Below are 13,309 nucleotides of genomic sequence, written 5' to 3'. Positions count from 1 at the left end.
TTCGTCCTGAGTGTGTTCTTTGACTCAGACGGAGTTCGAGCCTCTTGGAGGTTTCAGGGGGAGAGCCTTTCCTGGGGGACGCAGGCACTGGCTGGCTCCTGGGAAGAGTTGTTTCTGCTATGGCCTCCAGACTGGAACTGGTTTCTTCTCCCCTCACAGCCTTAGGCTCCGCAGTGAAGATTTTTTTGGGCCATCCCCTTTTTCTCTTGATTGGGTAATCTTGACTTCCAAGGGCGGTCTTCATCTTTTGAGGGCCAATGACATCTTGTGACCCCTCCTTATTTTTCCGCGTGTTGGCCAATCATGACCAGGGGTCTTCTTCTTTGTGGACTTCGATGCCCCGGTCTATGAGAACCTTTATTCTCACATCTGGCGTATCTCTGTGGCTGACCTGGGAAGAGGTGAGAATTAAGCGCCTTGACAAGTTAATGGCCAAGGAGGTCTATGTAACGCAGTCCAGACCTCCTTTGTTAGTTGAGGCTTGTTCTTAAGTTACATAGACGAGGAAATCCATGAGAGCAAGCTTTTTACCAAGAAAAACAAACTAAAAGAATTATGACTGTTAAGTTGTCCTTTGGAGGGTAGAACTCCCTCGCACAGGACTTCACACTTCCCCCCTTAAAAAAAAGATTTCCAGCTCAATGAAAAGGAAATCGTCTCCCATCTAATCTGTAACTGAACTCACAGCTTGGCTCTCACGAAAAAGGTGAAATTACAACTAACAAACAAAAAAAAAGAAAACTGGAAGAAAAAAAAAAATAATCAAATGACAGTTATAACTATTCCCAAATTACTTTCATACGCCCCAACTCTAATTCATCCTTGAAAGACAGTCTGCTAGAATGTTCTGAGTCCCTGGAATATGCAAAATGTTCAAATTTACTTCTTGTAGCTGTAGACTCCATATGAGTAGTCTGCAGTTCTTGTTTTTCATTGCATGCAAGAATGTTAAGGGATTGTGATCTGTAAAGATGTTAGTGGGCAATGAATTAGATTGAAGGTAAATAGAGAAATGTTCTACGGCAAGTACTAAAGCCAATAGCTCCTTTTCTACAGTGGCATAGTTCTTTTCATTCCGGTTAAATTTCTTAGAGAAGTATGCCACAGGGTGTTTCATGTTTTGATCATCTTCCTGCAATAAGACTGCACCAGCCCCATGATCACTGGCATCTACTGCTACTTCAAATTCTCTGTCAAAATCTGGTGCTTTCAGCACCGGTGATAGACTTAGCAACCTCTTCAGGGAGTCAAATGCGTCTTGACAATGGTTAGACCAAACATACTTGTTATTCTTCTTGAGAAGATTAGTGAGAGGCAAAGCAATGGTAGAGTAATTCTCACAGAACTTTCTGTAATAGCCGGTCATTCCCAAGAACCGACGCAATGCTCGGCGGCTTTGCGGGACTGGAAATTGTTGAATGCTCTCAACCTTTGCCTGTACTGGGCGAACAGATCCTCGACCTACTATATGACCCAAGTAGGTGACTGTCGCCTGTCCAAAGTCACACTTGGAGAGGTTGATTGTCAAGTTGGCCTCTGCTAAACTCTGGAAAAGGGCTTTTAGTCTCTTCAGGTGTTCTTTCCAAGAGTCACTGTAGATAACAATGTCATCCATATATGCGACAACACCTTCTATGTCCTGTACCAGACTGTTGATCATCCGCTGGAATGTCGCAGGAGCATTTCTCATCCCAAAGGGCATCACATTATATTCAAATAATCCTTGAGGTGTTACAAAAGCTGAAACCCTTTTGGCTCTCTCAGTGAGCGGAACACACCAATATCCCTTCAACAAATCACACTTGGTGATATATCTAGCATTCCCGATGGTATCCACGCAGTCATCAATACGTGGCAAGGGAAAAGAATCTGGCTTTGTGACGTTGTTCACCTTCCTATAGTCAGTACAGAATCTGACTCCACCATCAGGCTTTTCCACTAACACACACGGTGAACTCCACTGTGAGGAACTCTTCCTAATAATCCCATGCTCGAGCATGTAATCAATTTCTTTCCCAAGCAGTTCTCTCTTCTTTGGTGATACTCTGTACGCGTGTTGACGGACTGGGCGTGCATCTCCCACGTCCACATCATGCTCCATTACATTTGTCCGGCTGGGAACATCAGGAAACAGCACTGCGTACTCTTCCACTAAAGCTTGGACATCCTCTTGCTGCTGGGGAGCTAGGTGAGAGACCTTGGTCTTGAAGTCTCTGAGAACCTCCGAATTCTTAAGTCGGGCTTCGAGTGGCATGCCCTTGAAACTGGTTTTTTCCTCTTCTTCCCCAGAAGTATCCTGTTCTTCCTCCTCTTCTTCACCTTGAGGGTTCTGGTCTTCCTCCTCTTCTGTTTGCTGTACCTGTCCCCTTATTACTGATACATGAACAGGCACAGTGACTGGTGATGGGTTTTGGGCAGTGGCATTACCACTGGTATTCCGAACAACATATGGTTTCATCATGTTGACATGACACACCTGGTGTTCCTTTCTTCGGTCCGGTGTCCCTACCACATAATCCAATTCGCTGAGCTTCTTCACGACCTTATATGGCCCCTGGTACTTGGCCGCTAAGGGACTACCAGGCACAGGTAGAAAGATGAGCACATCATCTCCCACTTGGAATTGTCGTGCTTCTGTCCTGTTTGCTTGGTCATACCAGGCTTTCATTTTTTCTTGAGACTTCTTCATTTCTTCATGAGCCAATTGGCAGACCTCGTGCAAGCGTTGTCGGAACTTCACCACATAGTCTAGCACATTAGTACTTTGTTCCTCATGGGTCCATATCTCCCTCAAAAGTTTGAGAGGTCCACGCACTTGATGTCCAAAGACCAGCTGGAAGGGGGAAAACCCCAGAGATTCTTGCCATGAATCTCGGATAGCAAACAACAAGAACGGCACGCCTGTGTCCCAATCTCGTGTTTTCTGGTCTTCACAGTATGCACGTAATGCATTTTTGAGCGTGCCATGAAACCTTTCCAAAGCACCTTGAGACTGTGGGTGATAAGCAGAGGACATAATGTGCTGCACTCCTAACTCCTTAAGGGTGCCTTCAAAGATTTTCGACATGAAGACACTACCTCTGTCAGTTTGAATAACCTTTGGTAACCCGAATGTGGTCACGAACTGTACCAGAGCCCGCGACACATTGGGACTCGTCGCTGTCCGCAACGGGTACGCTTCAGGGAAGCGCGTCGACGCACACATTAGCGTCAACAAATGGGTGTTTCCCTTCTTTGTCTTTGGCAGAGGTCCGACAATATCCATGATGATCTTGGAGAAGGGTTCTTCCACCGCTGGGATGGGTTGCAATGGTGCCTTTCGATGATTTGGATCCTTTTTACCTATCACTTGGCACGAGTGACAACTACGGCAATATTCTGCAACTCCTCTGTTCAAATTTGGCCAATAAAATTCCCGGGAAATTTTCTCACGCGTTTTGCGTACTCCTAAATGTCCTCCCATTGGTTGTTCATGAGCCAACCTTAAAATCTCCTCTCGATACTGTGGTGGCACTACCACCTGATATAGAATGGTCCATTCAGCATCAGCAGGCACTTTCTTAGGCCGCCATTTGTGCATTAGGACATCATCCTTTAAATAGTAACCAAAGGGTTCAGCCTCGAGTTCGCTCAGGGATCCAGCTTCATCCCTTATCCTTGCAAGTTCTGAGTCTTGTTTCTGAGCCTCAATGAGCGACTCCCTCGAGTATTCTGAACATAATAAACCAGGCTGCACCACTCCCCTGAGCATTTGGGGAAAAGTACCCACAAGCGCTCCGGTAGGAACATTATCTCTGTCCTTTTTCTGTTGAGTGGTACTAGCACGGGTAATAGCACATGCTGGATATTCATTTTGTTCAATCTTCACCTCCCCTTCATTCTTGTCAGCATGAATTTGACATGATGCTGTGCAACATCGTTGTCCAGCTATGTCATTTCCTAACAATAACTGTACCCCTTGCATGGGTTCCTCATCCACCAAAGCAACTGGAAATGTACCGGAAATAAAAGAAGAGCTTAAAGTCACTGCATATAAGGGCAATTCCTCTCTTCCCTTAATGTAGCGAACCATGACACTTTCTCCCAAGGTGGACGATTCATCGAAGGGTAAGACTGCTCTGTGCAAGACAGTCTGCTCAGCTCCAGTATCACGCATAATCCTTATCTGTACAGGCTTGGTACCTTGGTCCTGCAGAGACACAGATCCTGCATGAATGAAGGCTTCCTGTCCTTGCCTTATGGCCATGTCTCTCTTCTTCATCATCCCTTGGCATGATGTCTGTCTTCTCATAACCTCATTAACATTAAGTGCTTGGTCGTCCCTCTTGTGATTTTGATTAGAGAACTTCTTTCCCCCTGGTCCATAATTTCCTTTGAGCCAGCAGCAGCTAACGTCATGTCCGAGTTTGTGACAATAGGAACACTGTCTTACTTGGGGAGCCGAAGGGTGGGCTCCATTGTTCTTACTTCCAGTGTTTTTAGCACTGCCATGTGTAGGGTTTCCGCCTACTCCTTTCTCTGATGGAGGATACGATGGTGCCGGCCCCCTGGGGCTCCAATTACCCCGAAATGGCCTGGAAGGCTGGTTTGGCTGAAATGAAGGAGGGCACCATCTTGAGCCAGAAGAGCCCCTGATCTTTTCCCTCAGTGTATACTCATCTGCCAGTATAGAAGCCTCATCAGGGTCAGTGATATGTCGATCTTCGATATATTGCCGAGTGGCTGGTGGCAACATTAGCAGAAACTGTTCTAATCCCATGAGCTCCATTATCCTGTCGAAAGTCTTGTTATTTCCAAGAGAGGCCTCCACCCACCTGTCACGGCTAATCTTCATTTGTCTCCAATATTCTGCATAGTTTTCTGATCCTTTCCTCAAGTTCCTGAACTTCTGGCGATAAGCCTCAGGCACAAGTTCGAAAACTTTCAAGATCCAGGCCTTTACCCGGCGATAATCGTGTGCAACAGGGTCGGATACCGCATTGTACGCATCCACTGCTTTCCCGGTTAACTTTATGGGCAACAGGCGAGCCCAGGCGTCCTCTGGGATCTGGTGACTTTTCAGTACTCTCTCAAACGACAGGAAGAAGCCTTCAGGATTCTTTTCATCATAGGATGGAAGGAGTCCCGCCATATCTTTTTCTGAAAATCCTCCCATGGGTTGTGCCCTTGGGGGTCTTGAATCCTGACCTTGTCTCCTCAACTGAGCTCGCAGTGAGTCAATTTCGAGCTCAGCTGCTTTAAATTTCATTCTCGTACTCAACGACTCTTCTGACCTCTGAACTACTTCATGAGATTCAACTTCAGCTGGACTTGAAGTTCGGTAGGCAGTCTGGCTTGATGACATGGCTGATGGTAACATTGGCACTGCTGCTGCTCCTCCCATAACAGAGTGTTCTCGAGTTATGGAGTGATCTTCGTCCCTATCTTCAATTTCTATCTCCAACTCACGCTCTTCCTGACGCCTATTAAATTCTCTCTCTAAGGCCTCTAGAATCTGTTGTTTTCTATCTGCATTTTGGATATAATCTGCACGTGAGCTCACTTCAATTAGCTCTGCTGGGAAGAGTTGCCTTAACAAAAAGTCATTCGGTTCCTCTAGGAACCTAGAAACTCTATCTGAATTTTCGTCTCCCATGACTGAAACGATAGAACCTTGAACCTTGAACCTTGAATGTACTTACTGCTGCTTGATAAAAAAAAAAGAGAGAAAGAAGAGAGAAAAAAAAAATCAAGACTTCTGGTCAGCCAATTTTACACTATGAAATCAACAGAACACAACAAATCAGGTTGCATAACAACCGAGATCAAAGATCACCACACTGATTTCGAAATCAAATTTCCGACCAACCGAAGAAACTCCGAAACAAAAACTGTTTCCGGAGCAATTAGCAAAAGTTAAAACAAACTCTATTCCAACATAAAAGAAAATGAACAAAAGTTAAGCAAAAAAAAATATATCCCGGACACAGGCCCCCACTTTAAAGATGTGACGTAATTGTGCAGATTACGATCTTTAAAGAAAGTATCAATCGGACTCTTCACATGACACAGTGACTTCGTGTCAATCCAGAGCGACTAATTGACACTCAAAATTCTTTTATATGACTGAACCTGTTAATATTATTAACGGTTCAAAAATACCCGAGGTCAAGTATTTATTTTGGAGCTGCACCTCGTTGGAATAGTTTTAATTCGTGTAGGAACAATTTGGTTTCAACCTTAGTCTAACTCACGGACAAAAGAAACTCTGTTGTAATAATCGAAATACAATAGTTTAATTTAAGTCAAACAAAAAAAAAAGGAAATGATCGTAAACCTCTTAAGGAGATAACTTACAATTGACAAATAAAGCAAAATGTGTTTTCGAGTTTATGGTTAATAAATCGAGAAATCTTTAAAGTGGGCCAGCCCCATTTTTCTCTTGATTGGGTAATCTTGACTTCCAAGGGCGGTCTTCATCTTTTGAGGGCCAATGACATCTTGTGACCCCTCCTTATTTTTCCGCGTGTTGGCCAATCATGACCAGGGGTCTTCTTCTTTGTGGACTTCGATGCCCCGGTCTATGAGAACCTTTATTCTCACATCTGGCGTATCTCTGTGGCTGACCTGGGAAGAGGTGAGAATTAAGCGCCTTGACAAGTTAATGGCCAAGGAGGTCTATGTAACGCAGTCCAGACCTCCTTTGTTAGTTGAGGCTTGTTCTTAAGTTACATAGACGAGGAAATCCATGAGAGCAAGCTTTTTACCAAGAAAAACAAACTAAAAGAATTATGACTGTTAAGTTGTCCTTTGGAGGGTAGAACTCCCTCGCACAGGACTTCACAATATATATATATATATATATATATATTTATATATATGTATATATATATATTTATATATATATATTTACATATGTATACATATATATATATATATATATATATATATATATATATATATATATATATTATGTATATATATGTATATATATACATATGTATATATGCATATATATATATATATATATATGTGTGTGTGTGTGTGTGTATGTGTGTGTATGTGCGTATGTGTGCCCATGTGTACATATAATATGTAAAATAGTCACGGAAAAAAGGGAAAAGACCTGATTGATGTTGGTATTTTCGTCTTATTGGTAACATCATCGTAATCACATTGAGAAGAAATATACCCTGATATTGTATTTATATAAGAGAAGAGGAATCTCTAAACCATCAGTTTCTTGATGATTCCAAATAAGTCAGGATTTAAGAAAAGAAGATAATGTAGGATTATCAGAAAAAAGATCATGGCTTACGTGACTGGATATGCCCAACTTAATAGCTAAATATGTATTACTATCTTGGAATCTGACCAAATTATTCTTTGACTCAAGCAAAGCCAATGGACAACCAAAGCAATATTAAAAGAAAAAAAGAAAAAAAAAACAGAGACAGCCATCTTTTGCTGTTTTGTCCTAAGAGACATGCCTTTAGATGTTTACCTGAAATAAAACAAGTTACATTTTCATTAAGGAACATTAAATATCACATTATTGTCATTTTCAGAGCTAATCTTGTTAGGAAATTCAATTTGCAATTGTATTTAAACATAACTATTATATCTAGTTTTTCAAAAGTAGTATAACATCTATAAAATATTCATGAAATACTGAACAAAGCATGTTTATTCATTGTTCACTTTTTTCTCCAACTGGACACGACATAAAACGCTTTCTTGGCTCTATTCATATAATGGTATTATATGAAAATATTTACTATAGCAGAGATTATTAGCAATTTCTAGAATTTTGGTAAACTCGTCTTCTATGTTCTCAGAGCTACATATTCTTAGCGCCCTAAGGTTCATAGACGAAAATGCAGTCCTGAGCACATAGATGAATTTGCCAGTATAGAAGAAATTACCACTAATCTCTGCTCTCCAAAATATGTTTAGCAAACTGTATGAATAGAGCTAAAAAAGAATTTTATAGTTCTCAGAGAAGTAAATAACAACTAGTAAAAGTGACAACCTAAACATGATATGGATATAAGCCTGTATAATTATATTGTAGAGGAAGAATAAGAGAGAGCATCAGCAAGGAGAGTATGTAAAATTTGGGTCAATAGATAAAGGATGAAAAAGGGTCTAAAATGGTGGGTTGCCTGGATATAGTTCAACTGTTCACTTTCGATATAGATAGACCAGTCCAATATACTAAAGATTCTTTGTATTTTCAAGAATGTTACACATTATATTCAGGTATTTTGTTTATTTCACACGATGTTTCGCAACTATACTTCTATTAGAGGGTTCGTTTGCGTGGATGGGCGTTAGTACGTCAGGAACTAAATTATGTCAAGTTCTCAGATATCGTGGGAAGCTATGAATGACAAAATTTAGCCTATTTGTGGAGAACACAATTACATTCCTCCTTACTTTGACTGTTACTAATACCATGCTTTAAATTATAAGTAATGCACCGCGTGAATTTTTGTCTGGTGATACTGCCAGAATCATATTTCTGTATTTTTAATTCCAATCAGAAGTAAAATCCACTCAAATTCCATATCTTCTTATATGTCCCCATTTAAAAATAATAAATTCACAACTCTATAAAAGTTATGGTTAGGCCTGCCTTTAAAATTTCTTTTGATAAGCTACAGTAAAGACTACAAGGTTAGTGATATGCCTGTATTATTTATTCTCTCATATCTCCAAGTCATAGTATTAAGTAAATATCCTGGCGTTACATATTCTTCACATACAGTCCTGGGCTTATTTAGTACAAAGATGAGACAATTATGATTTAGTTGTAAGCTATTAATTGTAATGGTAACAGTAAAAGAATGACATAAAGGAACTCTGTGTTAGTTTTTTTTTTTTTTTTTTTTTTTTTTTTTGCACCAGGTATTTTTTGCTAATACATACAATGAGAAGAGAAATATATAGAATAGAAGAAAGTAAAAGTATATTTCTATGATAATTTCACATGATCATCACAAACTTATAAGCTATCTCATTATTAAACCGAATTTTATACTTTTGTTTTCGAACCAATCAACGACTTTTGAATAAGCAGAAAAGGAAAGTAAAAAGAAGGAAGAACAGCTTAAAAAAGGTTCGAAAACGTCCAAGAAAAGTGAAGACGATAAAGGAAAGGAGGGGAAGGTGAAAGTCAAAGATGACGTAAAGAAAGAAAAGGAAGAAAAAACTGAGACGGAAGAGAAGAAAAAGGAGAGTAAAGAGGTGGGGGTTACTGCAGGACAAACTGGAACTGGAGCTGAGGACAAAATCCCTTCACCGGATGGTTCAGCGGATGGTTCACCTGAACTTTCAGGGGATGGTTCACCTGAACTTTCAGGGGATGGTTCACCTGAACTTTCAGGGGATGGTTCACCTGAACCAGATTCTGAGACCAGTGATGGTGGAACAGATAAAGACCCAACTGCGGAACCTGGCAGTGGAGATTCAGAAAGCGGCGATAAAGACCCATCTGCAACATCCAGTGAAGATGGCACCGAGGCAAAAGAGGATGACGAAGAAGAAGAAGAAGAAGATAAGAGCGATTGTGATTATTCCAACTTTGGAGAGTCACACACAATGTTACTACCACCCAATGACTGCAAAATTCATGAGACAGGTTTGGAAGAAGGAGACAAAGAAGAAATTCTTAGGCTTCACAACACTCTACGAGCTAAGGTAAAACTGAAATATTCTATTGTTTCATGTTTCCTTTCATGAATGTTTAATTTTGAGTTGTAATTTCTCCATCAGTTATTTTAATTCTACTAAAAAAATTTATAAATAGGAAATAGGAAATGTTACACAATATCTAAATCTCTAAGTCATTGTTTAAAACATCATTATGTTCAATAATATCAAATGGTGTTTTATATCGGGTGAAGATATTTTGAACAACAATCTTTGTTCATAATGAAGTTGATTGTTCATTCTGTATACATTTAATGGTAATTAATTCCTTATAACAGTGATCTATGAGTATTTATTCCATATTCTGTCTCTTTAGTCTGCTTAATTGAAGGCTGTAGGTTAGCCAGGACACCAGCCACCTGTTGAGATACTACCGCTAGAGAGTTATGCGGTCTTTTGACTAGTCAGACAGTACTACATTGGATCCTTCTCTCTGGTTACGGTTCTTTTTTCCCTTGCCTGCACATACACCGAACAGTCTGCCCTATTCTTTACAGATTCTCCTCTGTCCTCATACACCTGACAATATTGAGATTACCAAACAATTTTTCTTCGCCCAAAGGGTTAACTAATGCACTGTCATTGTTCCGTGGCTACTTTCCTCTTGGCAAGCGTAGAAGAGACCCTTTAGCTATGGTAAGCAACTCTTCTAGGAAAAGGACACTCCAAAACCAAATCATTGGTCTCTAGTCTTGGGTAGGGCCATAGCCTCTGTACCATGGTCTTCCACTGTCTTGGGTTAGAGTCAAGGACAGTTGCTTCTCAACATCTGGATCTCAGCAATAATAATATTTGTTTAACTCTGCATGACTCTTTAAATTTTATGTGATTCTCAATAGCAAATTCACTTTTGAGAAACACATTAGGTCTGTGTCTTCTTCAATTGGACAAAAAATTGGCTTATTGAGAAAGTCTTGTAAGATTCTTGATGATCAACCTATTCTGAAGAAGTGTGTTAATTCTATTATTCTACCTTGTTTCGAGTATTGTCATCCCGGCTGGTCTTCAGCTGCTGATTCTCATGTTAATTTGTTTGACAGGAACTTCAGGTCGATTAAATTTCATATTCCTGATCTAGATATTAATCTTTGGCACCGTCGTTCGATTTTCCATAATTCTGACCATTATTTACATTCAGATCTTCCCTGACAGTTCCATCCTGTTCGTAATACCAGGTATGCAGTTAATTCTCATAGTCATGCCTTCTTCATCGTGAGGCTCAATAGTACACAGTATTCTAGAAGTTTTATTCCAGCTGTGACTAAGATGTGGAATGATCTTCCTAATCGGGTAGTTGAATCGGTAGAACTTCAAAAGTTCAAACTTGCATAAAATGAGTTTTATGTTGAACAGGCAGATATAAGTCTCCTTTTTATAGTTTAGATATGAAATATCTGTTTTAATGTTGTTGCTGTCCTTGAATTATCTTATTTCAATTGTTAATTACTTTTCCTTATTTCCTTTCCTCACTTGGCTATTTTCCCTGTTGGAGCCCTGAGGCGTATAGGATCCTACTTTTCCATCTAGGGTTGTAGCTTAGTTAGTAATGATGAAAATAATGATAATAATGTATCTGGTACAACACCTTTCTGACAGGGATTATCTGTACAAGACCCAATTGGATTTTCTATTAAGTTTTTTTAAAAATTCAGCCAGTTCATGATCGCTATGCTCATCGTGGAGCTTTTTTTTTTTCATCTACACTTCCCATTACACCACATGGGAGATGATATAACATATTCATGTCTGTTGCTGCTTCATGGATCTTTTTTTCCCTTATAGTATTCCAGTTTTTTCTTACTTAATAGGTAATTGTTTTGGAACTTTTCGGTTTTGTATACCACCCATGCACTTTCGGTTTTTAACCATTTTACTTTATCCGTTTACGTCTTTTTTCACTCTTTCTCTGAAATCTCATCAAACCAAGGAGATCTATCCTTAGCATTTAAAGTCTTTTCCACCTATGGGCACTGTTATCATATTCATTTTTTTATTCACTCTGATATATACAGATATAAGGCAATTAACACATATAATGCCTAATAATCTTGGGTCGCCTTGACCTAAAGGAATATTTATAACATTTATTTTCTTTGTTACTTCATCATTGGATACACAGGAGCAGTTTTATCGGTTTCTAAGGCTTATTTCCTTTAGCACTGCTTCTTTATGTAAATGTAATCTAAAAAAATTATAAGCTTGTGCACTGTGGAAATGGTGCACTTTTCTCCCACATTAATATCAGGTAGGCCTACAATATTTTAATTATATCACTCAAAACTAAGGCCGACGTATGCTCAGTCAAAGTTGTTGCATAATCAACGTTATTTACTAATTGGTATGATCCCAATAGCCCACTAAAGGCTGAAGCATCGCAACGTGATGCATCATCCAGTCAGAGATTGAAATCTTCACAAATAATTAATATTGTTTTCGCTATGTCAGTCATCTCAGTGAGCATTCTGAACTCATAAAAGATATTTGCACTTGTTCTTGGTTTGTAAACTATTACGATAAATATATTCTGTTCTTGTGTGTAAATTTTCTTTCCATCTATTCAAAACTTGTGATACTAGTTCTTTGAATCATCTTGAGGTTAAAATAGCCTTCAAGTACGAAAAGCTCCTTTCCCCCTCTCGCCTCTAACTTGTCTTCTCTCGGAATATGAAAGTAAGCATGCGCGTGACCGTGCATGATCCTTACGTTATGCTAGTCTCGTAAATTCCAAAAATAAAGCTTTGCAATTTCTTGAATTCACTAAATTATGATTTTTTTTTCAACAGTGCAATTTATACATTTTATCATTTGGGAGTTACATTATTTGGTTGCATGATTTCCTGCACATATCCCACACACTTTATCATTAGTCTTGAACTTGCGGTCATTTTTATTTCAAAATGTGCATACCTTTGACAGTGGAAGCAGGTAATCAACTTTATCACCATCATCGTGAATAGTCCTTCGAACTTCAAAATCCCATTTCAGCATAAAGTGGGTAGTACTACCCTCTGCACTTTTCTTGAATCGCAGAATTATCTTTTCTTCTATATTTTGAATTGGATCTAAACAACAATTCCTAAGAAACAAGGGAACTAACTACATCGTCTTCATCACTGACTACATTACATATCATTATCTTTGTTTTTAGTTTTCCAATTTTTTTTTTTATCGTTTCGATATCAGCAACCATGTTTTGAATCTTATTTACTTCTTTGTCTCTAATCTTGTCATCGGAAAAATTTACATTTCCATTTGAAGTTGATCTCGTAATAAGAAATGATATGTCTTCGAGTGCTTTTTCAACCTCATTGTTCCTGTCTGTGATATTAGTTGATGCTTGTGTTGATTTGATTACTAGTAGATGTTTTTCCTCGACGTTTTCAACATATTTTATTGCCTCATTTTTGGGAACCATAAGTGTTTTAAATGTTAACTTAATTGACTCATTATCCTTAGCTAGATTATCCACTTCCTCAATAAGATTATTCGCTTTTGTGTCAGTAGCCAGCGCAGAATTTCCGGAGTCAACAGCGATATCCCTAACGTCTTCAAATTCAGCAATTTTTGCTTCATGTTCTCCTCTACCGTTTCTGTTTTGTAGCACTCCCTCCATTTT

At 39.3% G+C, this 13,309-nt stretch overlaps 1 protein-coding gene across 1 annotated transcript in view; it reads left to right on the top strand.

The window, feature by feature from the left end:
• The window catches only part of LOC137643639 (uncharacterized), a 33,139-nt gene that overhangs the window by 4,335 nt on the left and 15,495 nt on the right, over window positions 1-13,309 (top strand). Inside the window, exon 4 of the mRNA XM_068376357.1 lies at window positions 9,062-9,681. Coding sequence (XP_068232458.1) covers window positions 9,062-9,681 — 620 coding nt within the window. The remainder of the gene's footprint in view (window positions 1-9,061; window positions 9,682-13,309) is intronic.

The sequence above is a fragment of the Palaemon carinicauda genome, chromosome 7 (genome assembly GCF_036898095.1).
Source record: "Palaemon carinicauda isolate YSFRI2023 chromosome 7, ASM3689809v2, whole genome shotgun sequence".
Taxonomy (NCBI): Eukaryota; Metazoa; Arthropoda; class Malacostraca; order Decapoda; family Palaemonidae; genus Palaemon; species Palaemon carinicauda.
The sequence above is the reverse complement of the archived record's forward strand: the minus strand, read 5'-3'. Positions and strand labels throughout refer to the sequence as shown.